This window comes from Pagrus pagrus (genome assembly GCF_965226575.1).
Source record: "Pagrus pagrus genome assembly, chromosome: 14".
Taxonomy (NCBI): domain Eukaryota; kingdom Metazoa; phylum Chordata; class Actinopteri; order Spariformes; family Sparidae; genus Pagrus; species Pagrus pagrus.
Window position 1 is genome coordinate 8031601 of NC_140198.1, and position 22058 is coordinate 8053658.

The 22058-nt window shown below is 41.9% G+C and overlaps 3 protein-coding genes across 5 annotated transcripts; 1 reads left to right on the plus strand and 2 right to left on the minus strand.

Annotated features, from left to right (window-relative positions):
• Positions 1-1762: 1762 nt before the first annotated feature.
• Positions 1763-6526, minus strand: mat2b (methionine adenosyltransferase 2 non-catalytic beta subunit methionine). Of its 2 annotated transcripts, none has more exons than XM_084374174.1 (7): positions 6405-6526; positions 5164-5358; positions 4935-5049; positions 4433-4585; positions 4116-4309; positions 3595-3708; positions 1763-3389 (listed from the first exon to the last, which is right to left on the minus strand). In XM_084374174.1, exons 1-7 carry the CDS (start codon positions 6432-6434, stop codon positions 3216-3218), a joined length of 975 nt encoding a protein of 324 aa, XP_084230300.1. In that variant the 5' UTR covers positions 6435-6526; the 3' UTR covers positions 1763-3215. The 2 variants fall into 2 exon arrangements, with proteins under 2 accessions (XP_084230300.1, XP_084230299.1); XM_084374173.1 differs by lacking the exon at positions 6405-6526 and adding an exon at positions 5906-6358.
• A 1070-nt stretch (positions 6527-7596) lies between these two features.
• Positions 7597-15870, plus strand: LOC311268952 (uncharacterized protein). 2 transcript variants are annotated; one of them, XM_084372934.1, is made up of 6 exons: positions 7597-7635; positions 7854-8085; positions 9579-10029; positions 10126-10227; positions 10303-10498; positions 10910-15869. In XM_084372934.1, exons 3-6 carry the CDS (start codon positions 9643-9645, stop codon positions 12514-12516), a joined length of 2292 nt encoding a protein of 763 aa, XP_084229060.1. In that variant the 5' UTR covers positions 7597-7635; positions 7854-8085; positions 9579-9642; the 3' UTR covers positions 12517-15869. The 2 variants fall into 2 exon arrangements, with proteins under 2 accessions (XP_084229060.1, XP_084229059.1); XM_084372933.1 differs by having other exon boundaries at positions 10126-10498; positions 10910-15870.
• Positions 15871-15885: 15 nt separating this feature from the next.
• On the minus strand, positions 15886-21100 carry slc23a1 (solute carrier family 23 member 1; the record flags this gene model as incomplete). Its single annotated transcript, XM_084372935.1, has 13 exons — positions 15886-16115; positions 16197-16292; positions 16368-16511; positions 16595-16724; positions 17764-17869; positions 17950-18097; positions 18363-18519; positions 19377-19497; positions 19616-19797; positions 19879-19946; positions 20043-20131; positions 20231-20388; positions 21041-21100. 13 exons carry the CDS (start codon positions 21098-21100, stop codon positions 15886-15888), a joined length of 1689 nt encoding a protein of 562 aa, XP_084229061.1.
• Positions 21101-22058: the final 958 nt, after the last annotated feature.

Genomic DNA, 22058 nt, shown 5'->3' on the forward strand with positions numbered 1-22058 from the left:
ATTTGTGCACTTGTCAGAAACGAAGTCAGATGAAGCATAGAGGTGTTGAAATAGGGAACTCTGGTTCAATGAGTCACACAGCTGCAAGCCTCTGTTTTGGTTCACAAACTCCAGTGAAAGAAATACAGTCTCTCCTAGTTTTCTAGATATCCAAGCACTTGTTTACATGTTTCTCTGTCATTCTCCACTGGGCAGATGGCTCCTACGTAGTCGCTTGTCTGCAGCTGCAGGATAGACTTGCCAAAAGGCTTTCCAACGTTAATAAACCTTCCAACGGGAAAAGGCTTGTTCATGGCTTGTTCAGGTTTGAAAGACAAATTCAGGGAATTAAGGTATTAATACAGCTTCCTATTCACAAAAATAAATAGGTAGGTAAAAATACCTCAGTGACTACCAGAACAGCTGGAGAGTGCCTTGTGGTTGGGTGGCTGACATTAGACATCATGTTTTGTTTTCTTTATGAGCATGGAAGGTGTGTGTGTATGTATGTGCGTCATCATTTAAATAATTTATTAAATGACTTTTCCTCAATCGGCAAAAATATAAACAAAATAAAGGGCACCATACCCTTTAATATACAGGCTAGTGCCTTAAGTAATTTGTCATTCAAAAAATACAAATGAGAAAAACTTCCAACAATTTCCTATATTATTAATGAATAAACCAGTAATCGATTAAGTCTGCCGACTGTCAATTGAAGAATTTGCTTAAAATTTTCATCCCTAGCTGAAATCTCATAACACTTAACTAATTCAAATAGTACTACTAAAAAAACAAACAAACAAACAAACAAAAAACAGATAAATTCACTTTGAAATCCACAAACTAATTTCCTGTTAACCTTTCTTTTAAAAAGAGATCAGTATCTGAACTTATCTGAATTAGTGAAATACCAAAATTAGTTAAACAAACAAACAAACAAACAAAAAACACTTGTATTTCCTCAAGACTGAAATGCCTTCACTTGGAACAATGTTGAAGTCCTTATCACACACCAACCAAACATTCTCCAACAACAGCAAACATTGTTTCCTTGTGTTGGCTTCATAACCACAGCTTGCTCCAGATTTTCTCGCGATATTTACCGTTATTCTTGTGTGTTTGAAGACATCTTGCCAATTTCAAACAAAGTAGTACAAGGAGTCTCTAAATTTGAGTAGATATTCTCCATTTTGAGGTTATCATTGAGGATATCTGTTTCAACTGTTAGTTTTGGTCGACTGTTTTGTTTGGTCTTCTAAGATATTCTCAATAGACAACTCCCAACATTAGATTTGCTGTTGCTGGTGAGTGTTGTGATGTAGAGTACAGTAAAATATTTAGACTCTTATCTAAACTTTGACTTTCAAGATCTTGCCAGATTGTACTTTGAACCAAATACCTTGAATACACTTTGTCCTTTGACTAGAAAAAAAAATTGGATCCGTCATTTCCACGACTCCAATTCATTGTCAGGTTTCCAGAAGCCAACTCTCCCACCTGCAGGCAAAATGAATTCCACTGTGGCCCAGTCTTCACAGGCCAGGTGACAGAACTGACATTTTAATTGACATTGGTGGTTGCTTAACAATGGAGACAACAACTCACATGATCCCACATGACTTACCTGTACATATTTTTTGGTTTGATTTAGGGCCCTCTAGTGGCAGAAAACACATACTGTGCACTTCAGACAGACTGATCCTGCTACAGTTTGTTTTGTCTCTCCTGAGCCTCCATTATAAAAAGTTTGATTTGAATGAAGTCAAAACAAAAACTCAGATTCAGTATTTCAGATGTTTAATGTGAGCAGCTGAGTCATTTACAACAACAAACAGCCAACATCAACTATAATATAATAACAGTAGAATACACGTGTAATTTTCTGCATTTAAATTAAATATGCTGAAACCAGCAAGTGGAATTTGTCCTCTGTAGGATACCGTAGATCTCAAGTCAAATACAATTCTTCATTTAATGAACTGTTGAACAGAAATCAAGAAGTCTCTTTGAACTGTGACAACCTTAATTTTGCAAAATACATCAGTAGTTAAAACACTTCATTCGCACCCAAACTAAAAAAACATTACATTTACGACTCCTCAGACACACAAGCACACGAACACACAATGAAGTGTATATTGTATATTTGTAGATTCAGTTGGTCTCAGTTTGTTCCCACTGTTACAGACCGCTCCGTCTCCACGGGAACAACAACCCGTCAGATTCAAATCCAACAACAACCTGATTTTAACTTGAACCCGCAGACAGAACTCTGGGTTTAATGAGTAATCACTACACACATATATTGTTAATATATGGCAAATACTGTATACTGTAGATATAGTGGCACATCAGTTTATGTCTGTCAGTCCACCTGTCTCTCTCTGTCACATCTGTCTCACCTCAGGTTCCACCCACACAGTTGGCCGTGGCCTATGACAGCTGTAAATCAGCAGGGGAACAGTAGATGTGTGTTTTGATTGGTCCACTTGGGATACTTGTTACCTGAGAGACACCTGCTGAGATCATCATTTAATAAACATACGAGTTGATGAGAGCACCTGAATGCATCAACAAACAGCCCAGAGGATTGTGCGATACGTAGGTCAGAAGGACAGACTGGTTCAAGTAAAGACTTGTTTATCAGCAGAGCCTTTGGATTGGTCGAAACCTTGTACATTTATTATGATGTCATTGGACTGCAGGGGGTGGAGCCTGAAATGTTACGCAACTAGAGACAGTAGATGGTGAAAACGTCTACCTGTCTGTCTGTGTGTGTGTGTCTTGCATCTAAGCGGTCTGTCTGCCTCTCCATGTCTGTCGCCACCCGTCTGTCTGTACCTGTAACCGTCTGTCTGTAAATAAGTCTGTTTTTTTAAACTGTTTTCTGTCTGCCTGTCTGTAACTGTCGGTCTGTTTTTACCTCTCTGTCACTTTCTACCCACTCTGTGTCTCCCTGTCTCTTTTTAACTGTCTGTCTAAACCTGTCTGCGTCTACCCGGCTGTCTTGTCTGTATTTACCTGTCTCTAACAGTCTGTATTTTCTACCCATCTGTCTGTCTGTCTCTCTTTACCTGCCTGTTTGTAACAGCCTGTCTGTGTCAACCTGTCTGTCTCTCTCTATCTTCCTGTCTGTAACTGTCAGTCAATCCGTTTCTACTTGCTTTCCTTTTCTACCCGCCTGCCTGTCTGTCTGTCTATCTGTCTGTCTGTCTTTCTCTACCTGAGTTCTGTCAGTGGAAGACGGTCTGTCTCCAGCGTTTATCAGGCGTGAACGGCCACAGACAGTCGGTGATGGCTGTCGTGAACGGTCGCGGTTCAACGCTCAGGTTCAGCAGCTCCAGACGAGAGCAGTTTAACTGGCTGTTCATTGGACGAAGAGTCGACGCCGCCAGCTGCTCCGTCAGCTGCAGACAGACATTAACAATACTTAAATACTACAAATACTGTAATGTATTCATACTAGAAATAATTTACACTACAAGTACTTCACTGATTAGCCACAACAGTAAAAGCCACAGGCAGGTGAAGTGAATAATCGATCATCTGTTAATGCATGGGACTTTACATATAGAGGTATATCAATCAATATATTGATCAATGTCCACTTACAGGAATGAGGTGGTTGGACGGCAGGTTGAAGGCCTGAGCGATCGCAACGGCCATCTCATATTTGGTCATCTGCTCTTTGGCTGAGAAGTGAAAGATTCCTCTGATAGACGGGTCCTGGAAGAGAGGCAGACAGGTTGTGAGACAGGAAGAGAAACGAGAGGCTGGCAGGTGGTTAGAGGAGAGGCGGCAGAAATAGGATGAAGGGGTGAGACAGGTAGATGGTGAGAACCAGATAGAGGGGAGACAGTCAGGTGGTGAGACAGGTGAAAAGGGGAGAGACATACAGGTAGTTAGAAAGGTAGAGTGAGCAGAGACGGACATATGATGAGACAGGTGGTGAGTCATGCAGAGGGGAGGGAAAGATAGGTGGTGAGAGAGGCAGATAGTAGACAGACAGGTGGTGAGACAGGCAGGGTGAGGAGAGACAGGTGGCAAGACTCTCTCTCTCTCTCTCTCCCTCTCTCTCAGACAGTCATACAGTTACCTGTCTCTCTCTCTCAGACACACAGACAGTTATGCACCTGTCTTGCTCTCTCAGACAGTTTCCTGCAGACAGCAGCAACGTCTCGTGTGTCGGTGGGGAACCTCTGCTGGCAGTGATCCAGGGTGCAGCTCTCTGTCGCCTCCTGGACTTTGAGCCACAGTGATGTCACGGCGCTCTCAGACACCGATTCCACCTCCCCGAACAGAACCGGCACCCGCAGCACCACCGCACCTGACACACAGACAGGTGAGAGAAGGGCCGGTGAGAGACAGACAGGTGAGAGAAGGGCAGGTGAGAGACAGACAGGTGAGACAAAGACAGGTAAGAACAGACAGTTGACAGACAGACAGGTACCTGGACAGTGTCTGAGTGTCTCTCTCTCTCCCTCCAGTTTGCTGCGTCCATAAACGTTGAGAGGATTGGGACTGTCGTCTTCTCCGTATGGAGGATTCCTCCCATCAAACACGTAGTCGGTGCTGATGTAGAGGAAGAACGCCCCACACACAGCTGCATCACACACACACACACACACACACACACAGTTAAAGAGAGACAGAGGTGAATAATAATATCAGGTTCTTAAATTAGCATTAAATGTTAGGACTGCTGACAATATATCAAAGTTAAGTGATAATCTGATAATCATTATCAGTAAAATGATGCGCCATTAAATTAATTTCATCATCAAATCATTATCACTGAACTTCAGTCTGACATAATAGAAGTTAATAAACTCCCTGTAAATACATCAGAGTTAGTTACACAGCCACCCTGATAAATAACAACAGATTAAAATTTAATGTATTTATTGTAATGATGAAAGGAACATGAGAACAACAACAGGTGGATCACCTACCTGCCTCCTTGGCCAGCGTGCTTGTGGCATGCACATTGAGATTCACAGCTGCTTCAGTGTGTCTCTCCACAACATCTGGACGTCTCTCTGCTGCACAGTGGACGATTACATCAGGCTGAAACATATTTATGTGAAATGTAATTAGCTCGTCCAGCTCCACGGTCTGCTTTTAACATCACTGTGTAGCCCTGTACTGCAGTGTAGGGTGGAGTACTACAGAGTGCAGTACCTTGTATTCATGCAGTAGTCCTCTGATGGCGTCCTCATCTGTGAGGTCACAGCGAAGGAGGCGGGGCCTGGCTCTCCTGTATCCAGTCCCGATAACCAACCAGCCATTGTTCTGAAACTCTCTGCAGACGGCTCGACCCAGAAGACCCGTGGCACCGGTAACCAGGACCTTTGGAGCTGGGCCCATAGCCTCGTCCTGGAGTAAACAGTACTACATCAGAACTACATCAATATCAGTGCAATCAATCGATCAATATCATCACTAATCCATCAGCACAACATGTGCTTCCTGTTAAGAGTCTCACAGATAAAGTAGTGCACAAATATCAGAGTAATGTAGTGATTAATTAACTAATTTATATATTTAGAGAGGAGAGACAGACAAGTGGTGAGACAGGCAGAGAGAGGAGAGACAGGCAGGTAGTGAGACAGCGAGAGGGAGGATGAGATAGATTTTTTACCTATATCTAGGTTTTGAAAAATAAATTGAAATGTCTATGGTCATTAAACTTTACTGAAAAGTAAGTAGAAAACTGAAGCACCACAGTGGGTGGTTCTATTTACAGTGAAACAATCGATCAATATTTCTCCAGCTGATGTTCTAAATCTTAATGTTGAGAAATAAACTCTACTTCAGTTTAAATGACACTTGTTAAATAATCCAAACATTCCCAGGACCTGCTACAGGTGCACCTCCCTCTGTTAGCCGTTAGCATTCTAGCTGTTTACAGGTGAGTATTTACCTGAACCAGCTGCACGCGGCCCGGGCTGAACATAATCTTCAGTTCACGGCTCATATCTCCTCTGTCTGACAAGATGTGTTGCTGATATTTATGATTTGTTATTGATCGATATCTATCACTCAGCTGCTCTCTGATTTTCTGATGCGCAGTTTGTTTTCTCTCTTCCGCTTCCGCTCTCAGCGATGAGCTGTTTGCCGTAAAGCAGCTGTCGCGGTGATTCTAGCCGGTTAGCATACAGGCTAACAGGCTAACAGATGTCAGCGATGACAAACGGAATAATGAGAAATAAACGGAAATGGGAATGACGCAGTTCTTATTATCTGTTTTTTGACCCGGACTCCGTGTAGTGGATTACACTGGCACTAAAAACCCATAAACATATACGTCTATGCTAAAAGCTGAATAAACCGATCCGAGACCAGAATTAACACAGTGACAGTTTTTCTCACAACACCCGTGTTTGAGCTGAGGCTGCTGAAAACACAAGCCGTGAATTTACCTCCGATCCTCCTAAATCAAATCCAGGCATCTGATCGAGCTCACTGACCAGTTCAGACCAGCAGAAATCCTCCCAGTGCAGCAGAGTATTTTAAACAGTCCGTTACTCCCATAAACACACTCTTCTTCTTCTGCTGTTCCTGCTTTTCTTCTTCGTCTTCCTATTTATTGGCGGATCGCAAACTAACTTGATGAACACCGCCACCTACTGTATCGGAGTGTGTCGGTCAATGGTATGTATTGGTTGAAGGTAACTAAGCACATGTAATCAAGTACTGTACTTTAGTACAATTTCGAGATATGTCTATATGTATTTCAGATTTTTTTCTGCTTTATTCTTCTACTCCACGATAGTTCAGAGGGAAATCAGAATCAGCTTTATTGGCCAAGTACATGTAGCCACATTAAGGCAGCAAATAAATGTATACATAAGATTTCTTAAAACAGCCTGGAAAGCACTGACTCCTGCAGCAACAAACATTTCACTTGCTCTATTCCATCTAGATCTCCTAAGTAATATTCTCAAGGCATCTCTATAATCTACTTGAAAATGTGTCATTTAAATAACTTTTTGAGGCATATGATTTTTTTTTTTCTTTTTGAGGCACTGATTTACAAGATGAAGAAAATTGTTAAGTAATGGCCAGAAAGGTGAGGTCACAGTGACCTTGACCTTTGACCACCAAATTCAGTTTATTAATTAAATTTAATTAATCAGTTTATCCTTGAGTCCAATGGGATGTCTGTGTCAAATTTTAAGACATTTCCACAGGGTGCTCTTGAGATATGGTGTTCATGAGAATGCAATGCCATAAGGTCCCAGTGGCTTTGACCTTTGACCACCAAAATCTAATCAGTTCATCCACAAGTCCAAGTGGAAATTTGTGCCAAATTTGAAGAAATTCCCTCCAGCAGTTCTTGAGATATCACATTCACAATAATGAGATGTAGTATGTACATATGGACAGACATACTGATGGATGGACAGACGGACGGAAGGACAGAAAACATAACAGTGGCACTGTCACTGGTGTGGAGGTATAAAAATATTTGGCTTTTTGCTAGGGAAACCCCGCGAAGTTCCCTGGGGGTTCCCATACCCCACTTTAGGAGCCAATGATCGGCAGGAACTACTGTTGCCGTGTTCTGCATCCAACACCACAGTGTTGTCATGGTGACAGGTGAGGGACACTTTGACTTGGAGGGTTAAACATCAGCTACATGTGATCGAGGTGTTGAGACACACACACACACACACACACACAGGGTGGTGGGGGTGGTGGGGGGTCGAGCTGCAGCCTCGTCTGTCAATCACCTCCTAAAATAGAAACCTGCAGTCTGATACCGGCTCTCTCTCTCTGTTTATCTTTATGTCTCTTGACCGTCCTCTCTCTCTCTCTAAGCCTGCAGTCTGTCACTAACACTCAACCTCTCACTCTCCCTCCTGCAGGACAGTTGGTGTCGTTGCCCCGAGCCACTGTTGAGGACTGAACTGAAACAAACAGGCTCACACACAGACCTGTCTGAGAGACCGAATCGCCCAACAGTACCTGAAACTGGACTGGACCTAATCCTTGAATCTGACCACCAACCTCATCTTTAACCAGGAACCAGAACCAGGATAACCCTGTTCTTCACCAGATCCTGATCCTGATTCTGAGTTTGATTGAGGAAATTTAGAGGTAAGAATCAGAATCATAATAAACTTCACTGGCCAAGTATGTGAACACAAACAAGCTATTTTAATCAGATTGTTTTCATTTCACGCAATACACAAGAATATATGTAAATAACAGCTGTGAAGAAAGACAACAAAAGCTGAACAAATAAGACAAAGAATAGCCAGAAAAAATAGGTATATGTATAAATATATACAGTGTATATAAACAATGGTGAAAAAGTATTCGGACCTTAGGTAAAAGTACATAAGTACTGTCATTAAAATATAAGAGTACTGAAAGTAAAAGTACTAAATGGCACAGTTCAGATTAATACATTAATGGATTATAATTGATAATTGTTGATGCATTAATGAGTTAGCATTACTAAAATACTACTTTATACTGTTGAGTATCTCAATCTATAATAATACAGATACAGATTAATCTGTAAATTAACTTGTAACTAATGTTGTTAAATACATTGTAAAATGTACCCAACAGTCATACTTAAGTCAAAGTAAATATTTTGTTTAAATATTACTTTTGTAAAACTGAAAATCAGCAATACAAGTAGTACTTAAAGTGTCTGATATTAAATGTAGTTTGGTATCAAAAGTAATTTTCTGGCAATAATGTACTTTATATACTGTAAAATAGCTATCACGACCTGACAAATTATCCAATTCGATTTTGGCAATTACCAATGAAATAAATTCATAAGAAAATGCATCACTTCTGTCTCTGATGCAGCATACAAAGTAACTAACTAAAGTTATCAACGTAATGTAGTGGAGTAAAAGTACAATGATTTCCTCCTAAATTAAATGGAGTGAAAGTATGTGGTGACAAAACATTTAAATACTCAAGTACAGTACAAGTACCTCAACATTTTATTTAAATACAATACTTGATACTATAATATTTAAGTTAATGTACTCAGTTACATTCTACCAATGAATATAAATGCATAAAAAAGCAGTAATGAACAACAACATAAGTGAAATGTCTGTGTATATGTACAAGTGTACTGTTACTTGTAAACAATACAAATAGTGCAAAGAAATAAAATCTGAATTTATATAAATAAAGAGAATTATTATGTACAGCATCTATATGTATACATGTCTATATACCAGACCAATTCAACTGTCAGCAATGCACTCCTTTAACAACCTCATTCTGGCCCCTGACACTTAACTTTTTTTAAATCTGGCCCTTCAAAGAAAGTAGTTGAATAAGCCTGCTGTATACAGTTTATATATACAGCAAGCAGGATTTATTATTGATAGTGCATGATGATATGTACATGTTAAAAACTGAGCCTTTAAAACTGTAAAAATCTAGTCTATAATGAATGATGGATATACGTCATTTGATTGATGGCCTGTGGGAAGAAAGTAGTAGATATTGGCATCATCTGCGTATAGGTGGATTTTGAGTAGGCTAGTAAATAACACTATCAATTGCATACAAGTGGAATCTGGATAGTAAATGACTGTATCGTCTGCATACAGGTGGAGTCTCAGTATTAAATAATCCATCAGATCAAATATTCTGAATAATCAGAAACTATAAACTATGAGCACTGGACTGAACAGAAGAGGAGGAGAAAGAGGAGCGAGGGAGTTCTTCCTCAGCAGTCACCGCTGTCCCGAAGTCGACATGCTGCCTCCTCACAACTCAGAGACACAGATAACTCCGCCATGTTCAATAGTCTCTTCTGTGAAGAACCCTAAGGTCACTTGTAAAGGGCCGTCCGAGGTGAATTACCTGGATGTCTCCTCCACCTCTCACTCTGAGGAAGAGGAGGAGGAGGAGGAAGAGGAGGAGGAAGAGGGGAGTATCAGCGAGTGGTCAGAGGAGGATCTTTCACTCCACTTCTCACCCTCCGTCATCCTCCCATCAGACGATGAGTCTGATCCAGAGAGCGGCTTTGAGTGTGTCGACATCACCATGGAAACACTGGTGAGTTTTATAACTAACAGACTAAGTAACAAACAAACTAACTACCAGTCAAATTTAATCATTTGGTCTTCTTATTGATCAATCTATTGTATTCAGGTGAACAGTCACGAGGGGGAGGGGCTAAAGATGGTCCCCAAACGACAGATTCAACTGAAGAAGAAGACAGACACCGAGAAGGAGAAAGCTGAGAAACTGCAGGTAAGTCTCCTATCTGTTCACCATTCTCAACTTGTCTGCCTACCTGTCTGTCTGTTTACCTGTCCACATGTACAGGTGATACTGAAGGATGGGCCAGTTTCTAACAGTGAGGTGTCAGCCAATGAGTTGCTATGTCCTGTGGTCCGTCAGCGCCCTGATCTATTGCTACGTCAGCACAGTATGCCCGCTGCTCTCCAGGCGCACTCAACGATCAGTGGTGATGTCGACAGCCACAGGGTTTACAAGGGCCTGGTTGCAGGGGCCAATCAAGGTAATAATACCTGTGCTTCTCAGAAAGCTCCACCCCCTACTGCCTGTACTTGTCAGTAAGCCCCGTCCCTCCTTTTTATAGGGAGAAGTGTAATAACAGAAGCAGCTGATAAGATAAAAATGTTCAGTTGACCTCTAATACCTTGTTAAGGTAAAGTCTGGTTTAGATTTAAAACCAAACAAATTTTCCTTTGCTAGGATTATGAAGGCATCACCCACCCCCCTTTGCCTCTGACTGGCTTACACTGATATTCTTACCCTAACCCTAACCAATCACCATCTCACTACCTCAAATCCTAACCAAACCAACCAGTGAAAGCATGCCTTCACCATCCCTGGTAAAAAAATGTAATAGTAGTTTTCAGTTTGGTATAGAAACATGCCAGGTAGTTACACTGTTTGTTGTTTTTAGGGTTACCTGGTGGAGGAAACTCAAGGCAGCGGCTGCAGAAGTCCTTGTCTTTGGATGAAACCAAAACAAAGATGGCTTCCTGCATCATCAAGAGCATTCTGTCCAAGAAGATGCAGGCGGAGCAAAAGAACTCTAAAACCTCCCATCTGCAGAAGAAACCTGCAGTGTTAACCAGCCTCCCCCAGCCTGCAGACCAGCAGAGGGTGAGGGAGGGGGGAGGAGGCAAGACAGGTGGAGGTATTCCTAAAGCTCCAGTTCATGTGGTGAGAGATGTGAGGAGTTTAGTTAAAAACATCCGTAGCCTCTCCTTCTCCAATGCTGAGAACAACAACAAGCCAACAAGCTTCAAGGTGATTGGTCAGGAGGAAAGCCCCCCGCCTACGTATCAGCAGGCTGTGGGGGTCAAAGATCATGATGAAACAAAGAGGAACTGTAAGGCTTCAGTTCACAGTAGCTCCACTGGAGGACACATCACCAAGGTCGCTGCATCTCTCAGCCAATCACAGGACAGAAAGCAGAGCAAAACGTTCAGTCGTCCAATCACACAGCAGAGACGAGGCAGTGAACCAATAATAAACAGAACTAAGGTGGATGATGTCACCTGGCCGGTTGAGTTGTTAGATCCTCCAACCAACTCACCCACCAGCAAACACCTCTCACAGCTCAGCCAATCAGAGAGAGTGGGAGGTGTGAGTCACCAGGCAGCGACCTCCCTTCCTCGTCCCCCCTCGACCTCCAGACACCCCGAGAGCACCCAGCCTCTGCTCTCTGCCCAGGAACATGCCTCCATCATGGGTGTGACCTCTCAGTTTGCCCCCAACTCCTCCCAGCAGATCTTCCACCCTTGTTTCTACACCCCCACCCCCCTGCCTGCTTTCCCCCCTACCCTACACCCTCACGTGGGGAAGGTCAGCTACGTGCACACCCCCCTGAGCTACATTCAGACCCGGCTGCAGCCTCCACCTGCTCCCACACTCCATCTGCTGAGGAGGTCTGAGGAGAACCAGAGCAGGTCTACTGGAAACACCCCCGACGAGCCAGACCGCTTCATTAAGACCTACCCACCTCAACAGACCAGGGTCACAGGCGACCATGAGAGCAACAGCAACACAGTGTCACCTGCAACAGATGAGCAACACGAGCAACAGAAACATCAGCAGCAGCCGTTTCTGTGTAGCGTTCAGGGTTTTCTACCTGCACAGGTGGGTAGTGACTTACTCATGGACATCACAGGTTCCAATGCAGCACCTGGGACCCTCGTCAGTGGCCCCACCCCCTGTCATGTAATGTTAGACCCTAAAAGTGGGCAGTGCTTCTATGTGGACATGCCCCCACAGCCTCAGAGAAAGATGCTGCTGGATCCAGAAACTGGTCAGTTCGTCCAGGTGTTCCTACCTGCAGCCAGCTCTGCCCCCAACAATGGTGTGTTCCCAGTGCGCTGTGCGAACCCAGCCCGTTTTGCCCCTTCTATGATAAACCCTGCCCCCACTGTCTTGTCAGTGATGCAGTTCCAGCCGACGGTTGCTATGTCACCTATGTATGCCACCCCATGCCTCCCCTTCACCCTGCACACACCATCAGTCCACTTCACACATACAGCACCATGATGACATCACAGACTGTATGATTACAAGTATGATGACATGCCATGTTTATCTGCAGCTTGAAATTTAATTTCCCTCACAAGTGGTTGAAAGTTACATTTACTAAAGTACTGCAGTTAAGTACTACTTCCTACTTCTCTTCCACTACATTTCAAAAGAAAACATTTAACTTTTTACTTCACCACATTTATTTGAAGACTAAGTTATTATTACTTTGAAAATGAAACAGCCCAGACTCACGCTAAAGCATATAATAGACCCACCAATCTGATTGAGGTCAGCGTGCAATAGTAACAGAAGTACATGCATGTCTGAAAATGCAGTACCAGCAGGGCGTGGTAATGATGTAGGATGAGGATGAACTTAGTAGAAAGAGCCAGAAAGTTTGTGTTGGATTGGAGTTGGCTAGTCGATATGTTTTTTTTTAGGCCTGACACGATTATTAATAATCAAGGAGACCAATAACGACTATTTAGAAGCAATATACATTTGCAGAAAAAATAAAAATCATAGTGGTGAATTTGTTTGAGGTACTTTAGATAGCCTACTGGAGTATAGTACTTTTCTGCTACACTTCCACGCCACTGTATTTATTTGACAAATTTAGTTAGTAGTTACTTTGCAGATTCAGATAATTCAGTGTTGTTAGGCTAGTATTTGTGATGAATAACCATTCAGATCGTGTTGTGGTCGGGTATTGAGTGAGACCACAAAGTGGAGACTACGAAGAGGGAGAGAGGATGCTGCATAAGAAATGAAGTAGTCAATATTTAAATTAATTTATTAATCAAAATGTATATAGACTATTAATATTTGAATTGGCTGTTTTGCTGTGTTGTCAGGTTTCAGCAATGTAGCTAACTGCCACATAAGTTTGTTGGTGTTATGATTTATTTAAAAAAATATCAATTCATTGGGTTTTGTGAGACTTAAAATCTTTATTTTAAAGGCAGACAGTGCTTCACTAATGTCTCAGAAAAAGCAGGACAATGTCTCCAACAGAGACAATGATGAGTGAATATTTTGTAAGACCGTCATCTGAATGGGCTGTAATCCGATATATACTGCTGAAGTAGGCCAATTGTTTTCAGTGATGTTGGGAAGTTAGGTGGTCCTTGAAGTTTTTTTCATTGCGGTTCTTGGTCTGAAAAAGTTTGAGAAACACTGGTCTGTGGTGACTGTTTTCAGGAAATAGCAATTATAAGCAAAACTATGACCTTTTCCTAAACCTAACCAAATTGTTGAGGTGCATTTATTTTTAAAGTCTGACCGGATGTTGCATGTTTATTAATGACCAAGGAATGTGTCGGTGTTGTTTTCAGGGGTAGTAGGGCCAAACGAGACAGTGATAAGGTTGACCCACAGGTCTATTACATGGTTTGGTGTGATATGAAGTTGTTTAAGGCTAGAATGAGAATATGTCGCTATACATTAAATTCAACCACCCAACAGTATAAAAGTAAATCAAATGAACTTTACTGCAACCAGCTGCAACCTTAAAATGTATCTTACATGTTATTACATCAATAATTTTCTGACATTATGATTTATAATAATGTAACGACTAAAGCTCCCATTTGGCTGCGTGAGTGAATACGAACACTTTCAGCACATTGTCTTGATTACATATTTTTATTTAAGCAAGATTTTGAATGCAGGACTCAATACTTCCATCACTGCTACCTCTCTCTTTTCATACCCACCACCAATACCCACCGAACTCCTTATCCTTCAGAGGCTATGTGGTATTTTGTATTGGCACCTTTTATTCATGTATTTATTTATTCATGTGTGTCTATATGAGTTTTGTGAGCATGCTGTATTATACATGTGGGGTTTGATCGCACTTTATTGAATACAAATCCTTACTCTCTTTTTAATACAGAATTCAGAAGTATTGATGAGCTGAAACAGTTGATGAATGTATAAAAGTTTGACACTTCTGGCTCTTGAAACAAAAACAAAAGGTTTGATAATTGACAATAAAGTCATTAGCACCAGAGACAAATCTGTTGATCTTAAATAAAACCAGCTATAGTTACCCGATGTTGAGATAAGGAGGTGATATTATGTTAAAAAAAATACCAATGAACTGTCATGTACTGTAAGCTGATGCAGCAGCTAATGTAACAGCAAACTGCTTGTTGTCACTGTGTTTATTGATTATTGATAGTGATGTATTTGTTTGCCCTCAAAGCCAATGTTCACCTCTCACTATGACATTATTTCACCTCAAATTGTTTTGGGTTGTTTGTTTTTATTTTTTACACAGTTTTTACAGACGTTTGGTGCTTTTTACTGATTTTTCCCTGAAAGTTTACAATGTGAAACACATGAAGAGCAGGTAAAGAGTAATAATAAATAAATAACTTGCTCAGGAGCATATTGGCATTACTGTTTATTAAGAACAGAAAATAATCACAACATTAAATGATGTGCACAATTACAGTCCTTTCAAATTGGATAAAAAGAAGTTTAGACTTTAACAATTGTAATAAAAATGAAAATTCTACAATAGATTTGTCAATAAAAATGTTTTTTGTCACTTTTTGCACAATTTTTTTTACAGTGCTTACTCTTACACACAACAAAACACTATTTATTTTTTGATGTTGTAAATAAAAACAAATAAAAAGTAAGAACTTGTATCTCAGTTTCTTGCACAGTTCCGTGAGGTCATGAAAACACTGAGCAATTTACAGCAGATTGTTTGTTGTCCTGAGTTAAAATACAATTTAATAAAAGACATTACAAAAAAGCAGTTGTGCAGTACACCCCCTCGTCCGTTAACGTTATAATGGTTATCATCATGCTGTGATATCACACTGAGGGACAGTTCTGGTTGCCTTGTTAAACATGAGCAGTTAGTTGACTGTAGACTTTGTACATGTGAAGAGCAGCTTGTTCCTTTGATGAAACTTCTGAAAGTTTCTGATGATCGGCTGTTAATGGAGCATGTGACAGAATATGAAACTCTGTGATTGGATGTTTGTTCGTGAAATGTACCATGGAAGTTGTAGACCACTCCTGTCCTTCAGTTTGTATGTCCACAGGCAAAGAAGCAAAAAAGCTGTAACATAGTTGTTCATCTTTTGTTCTGATATGGCAACTGCAAAAGCGTCATGTTGATCTAAACTGTAACATTGTCAATGAGAAACACTGAAAAATCTACCTACACTTCACACCCAGTGACATCATCACTGCTACACATTAATCAATCTCTGAATTAAACTCCAACACAACAGCTTCTCTGATTCGTCTGATTGAAAGTTATCGCAGCATCAGCTGATAAATAAATCTCTAAAACATTTTAACGTCTGATATGACTGCAGATTTCATTTAAATTCAGTCACAGGTTTGATTCCTGCTCAGTCACACCTTGGTACTGGGCAGGCTGATGTCAGCGGGTTCCTCTTGCTCTTCCTGCTCGGTTGTTGATGGGTTGTCTGACTCCCTGAAACCTGTGAAGGTGGGGCTGATGGGAAACCGTCTGAGCCATCGAATTCGCTTGACTGCATCCATCCCCAGAGGAAAATCATACGAGGAAGAGGAGGAGGAGGAGGAAGACCTCCATTGGACTAAACCTCGCTCTTCTCTGGAACCTGAAGACACACACACATACACACAGTGTTTATAGCGTGTCCCTGTGTATGTCTGTGTATTTTTGTGTGTAAGTGCTTTACCTGGTATTGTGTTGTCGAGACAAAAAGCCAGAAAACCTCCAACAAACATCTCGGTGGACAGAAGAACAGTCAGAATCTGATCAAGTTCTGCAAGACCTGAACACACAGAAATTATCTGTAGGAGCCACATCTAACAGCTGATCTACATTACACATACACAAGCACACACACCTGTTTTGATGGAGTTGGGGTGTGTGTCCATATACGTTGGCAGAGTCAGACCGAAGAATATCGAGAACCCAAGAACAAAAAGATTTCTGGACGAGTTCAAATCCACCAGCTGCAGGTTAGAGAGACCGACAGCTGTGATCATACCTGAAAGACACCAACACACCTGAATTATTATTACATCACTAACACACCTCTATTTACACATGTTACCTGTATCTGTGACTCACCAAACAGTGTGCAGAACATTCCTCCAAGGATCGGATCTGGCAGCGAGGCGAAGAGAGCTGTGAACTTTCCGACTGATCCCAACAGGAACATGATGCCTGCTCCATACTGCACCACCCGCCTGCTACCTACCTGCACACAGACTCAACAATTTAAACATTCATGTCATGAACTGACTGTAGAGGACATTTCTGCAGATGTCAGGAATACAGATTAGAGGTCACGTGACTCATGAGGTCTGAGAACTCATTGAAGAGACCTGGGGACTAGTTGCAGAGGTCTGGGCACTAATTAAAAAGATTCGTGGGATAGCTGTACTGACCTGGGACTAGTCACAGATGCCTAGGGGTGGGTTGTAGTTGTAGAGACCTGGGGAATGGTTACAAAGCTCTAAGGGACTAGCTGAGATGGCTTGGTACTAGTTGCAAACGTCTGGTACTAATTGCACAGGTCTGGGCACTAGTTGCGGAGGTCTGAGGACTAGTTGCAGAGACCTTGGGACCTGTTGTACAGACCTGGGGAATGGTAACAAGGCTAGGACTAGTGCCCAGGACTAGTTAGAGATGGCTGGGGACTAGGGGACTAGTTGCATGGGTGTGGGCACTAATTGGAGAGATCTGGGGACCAGTTGCAAAGGGCTAAGGACTAGTTGCAGATGACTTTGGAATATTTGCAGAGTTCTTGCACTAGTGGTACAGGTCTTAGCACAAATTGGAGAGGTCTGAGCACTAGTTGCAGGGGACTATGGATTAGATGCAGTGGCCTGGGGACAAGTTTTAGAGACCTGGGGACTGGTTGCAAAAGTCTGATGATTAGTTGTAGAGGGCTGGGAACTATTTGCAGAGGTCTGGACTCTAGTTACACAAGTCTTAGAACTAGCTGCAGAGGTCTGAAACTTGTCATAGAGACCTTGGGAATAGTTAAATAGGACATAGGGCTGGAAACTAGTTGCAAAAGTCTGGGCACTAGCTAAAGGTCTGAGGACTAGTTGCTTTTCCAGGGAACTAGTTCCACAGGTTTTGGCACTAGTTGCAGAAGCCTGAGCATGCTGGTCCTTCATGATCAGGAAACATCAGAAAACACCAGCCAATCTGTAATCAATCAGCTCTCGTCCAGACCCAGTTAATTCCAATTAAACGAAACTGTTGCAGGTGGGCAGGGCCTCAGTTACCTTGGTGATGCCCAGAACGCCTATATTTGGACTGGAGGAGGTGGAGCCATTTCCTGTCCCTAAAAGGCCGGCAATGATGCAGCAGACACCCTCCGTGAAGATTCCCCTGAAACAAACAAACAAAAACCATCAAACACCTGTGTGGGCGGAGTCTGTCAGGTAAGATAATATTACTTTCCATCTCACCTGTTGATGGCATGGATCGGAGGGGGCGTGGCTCCAGACAAACGAGCACAGGCGTAATAATCACCAATGGACTCCACAATACCTGCCGTGGTTGCACTCAGCATTCCCAGAACCCCGGCAACCGTTATCACCGGCAACCCCCACTGGCCTGTCAGAGACCAGAGAAAAGGGGAAGTCCATTTTACTCAAGAAAATAACTCTCCACCTTCACTCATCATCATCACCTGTGACCACACAGAAGATTTAACTTGTCTAGCTGTGACTTCTGATCTTTGATTACTCACTGACTGTTTCTGTCCAATTTTAAACTCATGTTCCTATGTTCAAGTACAAAGGAAGTTCTTTGAAGGATAGACAATCAATGACAATCAGCTCTGAAGCCTGTGATTGCCTAGTAGCCTACTGTGTCTTACAGGGGTAGGGGACTCTGAACCAGGGTGCTGAAGCAATGATGTCACCGCGGGCATCGGTCCGGGCCTTGTATCCGTAGTAATTGGGGTTGGTCGGCAACAGGTTGGTCAGAGTGAAGATGTAGCAAACAAGCCAAACCAACAGGATGGCGAGGATGATCTGAGAGAGACATGAAATTAAACTGAAAATAACTTTTTGTTTCTAAAAGTTCAGAGATTTAAAGAAGTTCAGTTAAAGAACTGAAATCTGAGACTGACATTGTTGGTACAGTGTCGTTCACAGCTGTTTGACGTGCACCTGAATCCCACCTATTGTCCTTTGGACATTATACCGTCACACTTTTTCAAGCAAGTTTTGATACAATCTACCCCCTTATCTTGGCTGTAATGAATAACTGTTGAACCCATGAAGTCGTCCCATGTAGTTTTAAATATGCTATTGTATAATCTTTACCTAAGACACCTAACCTAAACCCATGTGACCACCTTCCAGGCTACCGCTTATCTCTAAGATTTTGGAAAAAGTTGTCTGTCAGGTTGCCTACTATTTGAACTCTTTCAACATCTTTGACAAATTTCAATCTGGGTTTAGAGCACTGCGTATCACAAAATCTGCTCAGCTGCAGGTACATATAGATATCCTTCTCTCTGTAGACTCTTGCCCTTCTGCATTTTAGCCTTGCTCGATCTTTTTGCATCATTTGACACAATCGACCATGAAGGTGGCGAGACGACATTATTTGGTCAACGTCTCGGCAACGTCTTCCCAATGTTACTCATGCCAATGATGGCAAGACGTATGTGTGCTATTAGGGTTTATAATGGTTTACACCCTATCTGAAAGGTAGTACATTCATTATATATGCTTCTCCTTTGAGAAATACAACATTTTGTAACACTGTTATCTGGACAATACACAATTTCATAAATACCAGTTTGACGGACTGACTAACATCATCTACTGACACTATCACCTGGTTCTGTTTTCGTTTGTGTATTTGTATTTTTTGTATTTACAGGGAACATCTTGAAGATTTGCACTCTGGTGGTGGTCAGTCCTTTCTTTCTGCTGTAAAAAGGAACAGGAACTGATGTCGATCTCAGGTACTGAGCAAATAGCAAGATAAAGAAAATACACCTGCAGAGATTCAGAAAGAGAGAGAGAGAGAGATAAGTGTTTGTCTGCCAAAAATGTTGTAGTTCATGTATATTCAGTATTTGAGACAGGTAAGAAGGAGAAAAAACAGGTTTCTCACAGTGCTGACAGGCCCCAGTGGGACCCGGCTCTGTCTCCAGCTGTTTTAAAAACAGACAAGCCAATCAGTGAGACAGTCGGAGTGATGGTGAGCGGGCCAATGTACTCCAGCAGCAAACCTGGCAACCCACACAGACCAATCACAAGCTCCACAACACTGGAAATGATGATAGCCCCCTGGATCTGAAACACACACACAAAAAATGTTTTAAATTGTTCTCAATTTAATTATCTCAGTGACCGCAGCAAAATCCTCTCTCATACCTCTCTGATGCGTGGCTGCCAGATGTGCGAGGTGTTGAGTGGAAGACTCCAGTTCCCATAAATCTCCTCTGCAGACGAAATAAACAAAAACTGTCTTTATCATCATAGTCATCATTTTTTTTCATTTAATTACAGAAGATTGACAGACAGACTGACTGTCTCACCCTCACTGGGACACTTCCAGCGGTCCAGACTGAGGATGGCTTGTGCAGGCACCAGGAAAGCAAATGCACTGGCCTGGAACAGAGGAAGTCTGTACACACAGAAACACAAAAAAGTACAAACACATTAATCTAACCTGACTCCCAGTCTCACCTGCCAACCCAGTCTTGCCTGACTCTCACAGACTCACCTGACTCCCACTGTGGTCTGGATCAGAGTTGTGATTCCAACGGTGGAAAAAATGGTCCCAATTAGCTGACTGATGGTGTTCTGGTCTTGTCCGACACACATGGCTTCAGCCAGAAGAAATGGTACTGCTATAGTGCCGCTGAAACATGTCAGGTAATGCTGAGGATAGAGTGCAACAGGTGACATAAATATCAATCCTTCCACGCTTGTGATGGTCAAAGTAAAAAAAACAGGACTTCTATTTAACCATCCACCAAACCTGCAAATGCTGAGTCATGATTCACACCCAAACAATGACAAAACTGTTCGTATAAAACCCAGAAACATCCCAGACCAGTCTACACCCAACCTAAAACTGAATCTAACCAGTCGAAACCAAATAAAACCAATCTTATCCCAGCAAATTAACCCGGTACAAACCCAGTCCAATCCCAGTCTAACACCAAATCTAACCAGTGTAAACCAAATTCAGACCAGTCTAATCCCAGTCCAAAACTGTATCTAACCAGTCTAAACCAAATCAGACACATCTAATCCCAGTCTAATTCCAGTCTAAAGCCGAATCTAACCAATCTAAACCAAACTCAGATGAGTCTAAACCTAGTCTGAAACCTAATCTAACCAGTCTAAAACACATCAGACTAATCTATTACCAGTCTAATCCGAATCTAATCATTCTAAACTGGATCAGACCAGTCTAATCCCATCATAAATCCTGTAAATGTATGTATGTAAATAAAACCTGATCATTGTCTAATCCTGGTCTAACCTGAATTAAATAAATGTAATCCCCATCTAATCCCAGTTGTACCTGTAGTCCCAGTAGAATACACAGGTACCAGGGTGGGACATCTTCGATAGTGTAAATCATGTCTGATCCCGCCTTCGGCAATCCTACTGGCTGTTTATTCTCTCCGCCTTCACCCAATGGAGGGATAACCATGTCTGCCTTGTGGCCCCGCTCCTCCGCCAGGTAGTCATGACTCTGATTGGACAGACAGACACACCTGTTAGTAAAGGTAACTGCAGCACTAGCACAAGTCGCAAAGTAATAAAAACAAGAAATACCGGATCAAAGTGGATTGGAGTCATAAAATATGATTATAAATGACACACCCAAATCAGGTTAAAATATTTTCATTAAAAAAAAAAAACAATAGGAGAACGAAATCCTGAAGTAATGCACATTAAGAGAAACGAATAATTACAGCTTGGATGGCCTCCTCAGATGGATCATTTATAACATTTGGTCACAAATGTAACAATTTGTCAGCACTGAGTGTCAGGCAATAGGACCACTAACTGCACGGCTAACTGAGCGAACTAGCTAGCCACAGCTAACGTTACAGTCAAGCCCCCAGGAAGAGCACATAATTGGTGCATGTGAGTAGAGTGGGTGTGCTGATAAATTAGCTGATAAGAAAATGTCATCAGATTGGCGTTACAAGTTGAGAAAACATTGGAGATGTTGCATTCAGAGCAGTCACCCTGTAACGTTACATTTAAGACAGAAAATGAGGGAAAGCATGTTAGGTGTCCTCCTAAGAAACCAGCACGTAGATTAACTTTCATATAAAATCATCATCACAATCAGAAAAAACTTTATTGTCCCTTGCAAACTTACACACAGGATAAAAACATTACATTACACTAACAAATACTACTAATAGTAAAATCTATGTAAAAGAACTGAGAGTTCACGAGTTTTACTGGCTCACGTTTTCCAATAAACCTTGGAATTCATTCATTGTTCAGCAGTTTTACACACACACACACACACACACACAGACACACACACACACACACACACACACACACACACACACACA

Bases quoted from the DNA above. Each gene is read 5' to 3' on its own strand.
- LOC311268952 (XM_084372933.1), top strand. From the start codon at position 9,643: ATGAGCACTGGACTGAACAGAAGAGGAGGAGAAAGAGGAGCGAGGGAG. The intron at 10,030-10,125 runs GTGAGTTTTATA...TATTGTATTCAG, and splicing joins ACATCACCATGGAAACACTG to GTGAACAGTCACGAGGGGGA. The intron at 10,499-10,909 runs GTAATAATACCT...TGTTGTTTTTAG, and splicing joins GGTTGCAGGGGCCAATCAAG to GGTTACCTGGTGGAGGAAAC.
- mat2b (XM_084374173.1), bottom strand. From the start codon at position 5,959: ATGAGCCGTGAACTGAAGATTATGTTCAGCCCGGGCCGCGTGCAGCTG. The intron at 4,310-4,432 runs GTACCTGTCTGT...TCTGTGTGTCAG, and splicing joins GACACTCAGACACTGTCCAG to GTGCGGTGGTGCTGCGGGTG. The intron at 3,709-4,115 runs GTGCATAACTGT...CCTCTCTTCCAG, and splicing joins TGTCTGAGAGAGCAAGACAG to GACCCGTCTATCAGAGGAAT.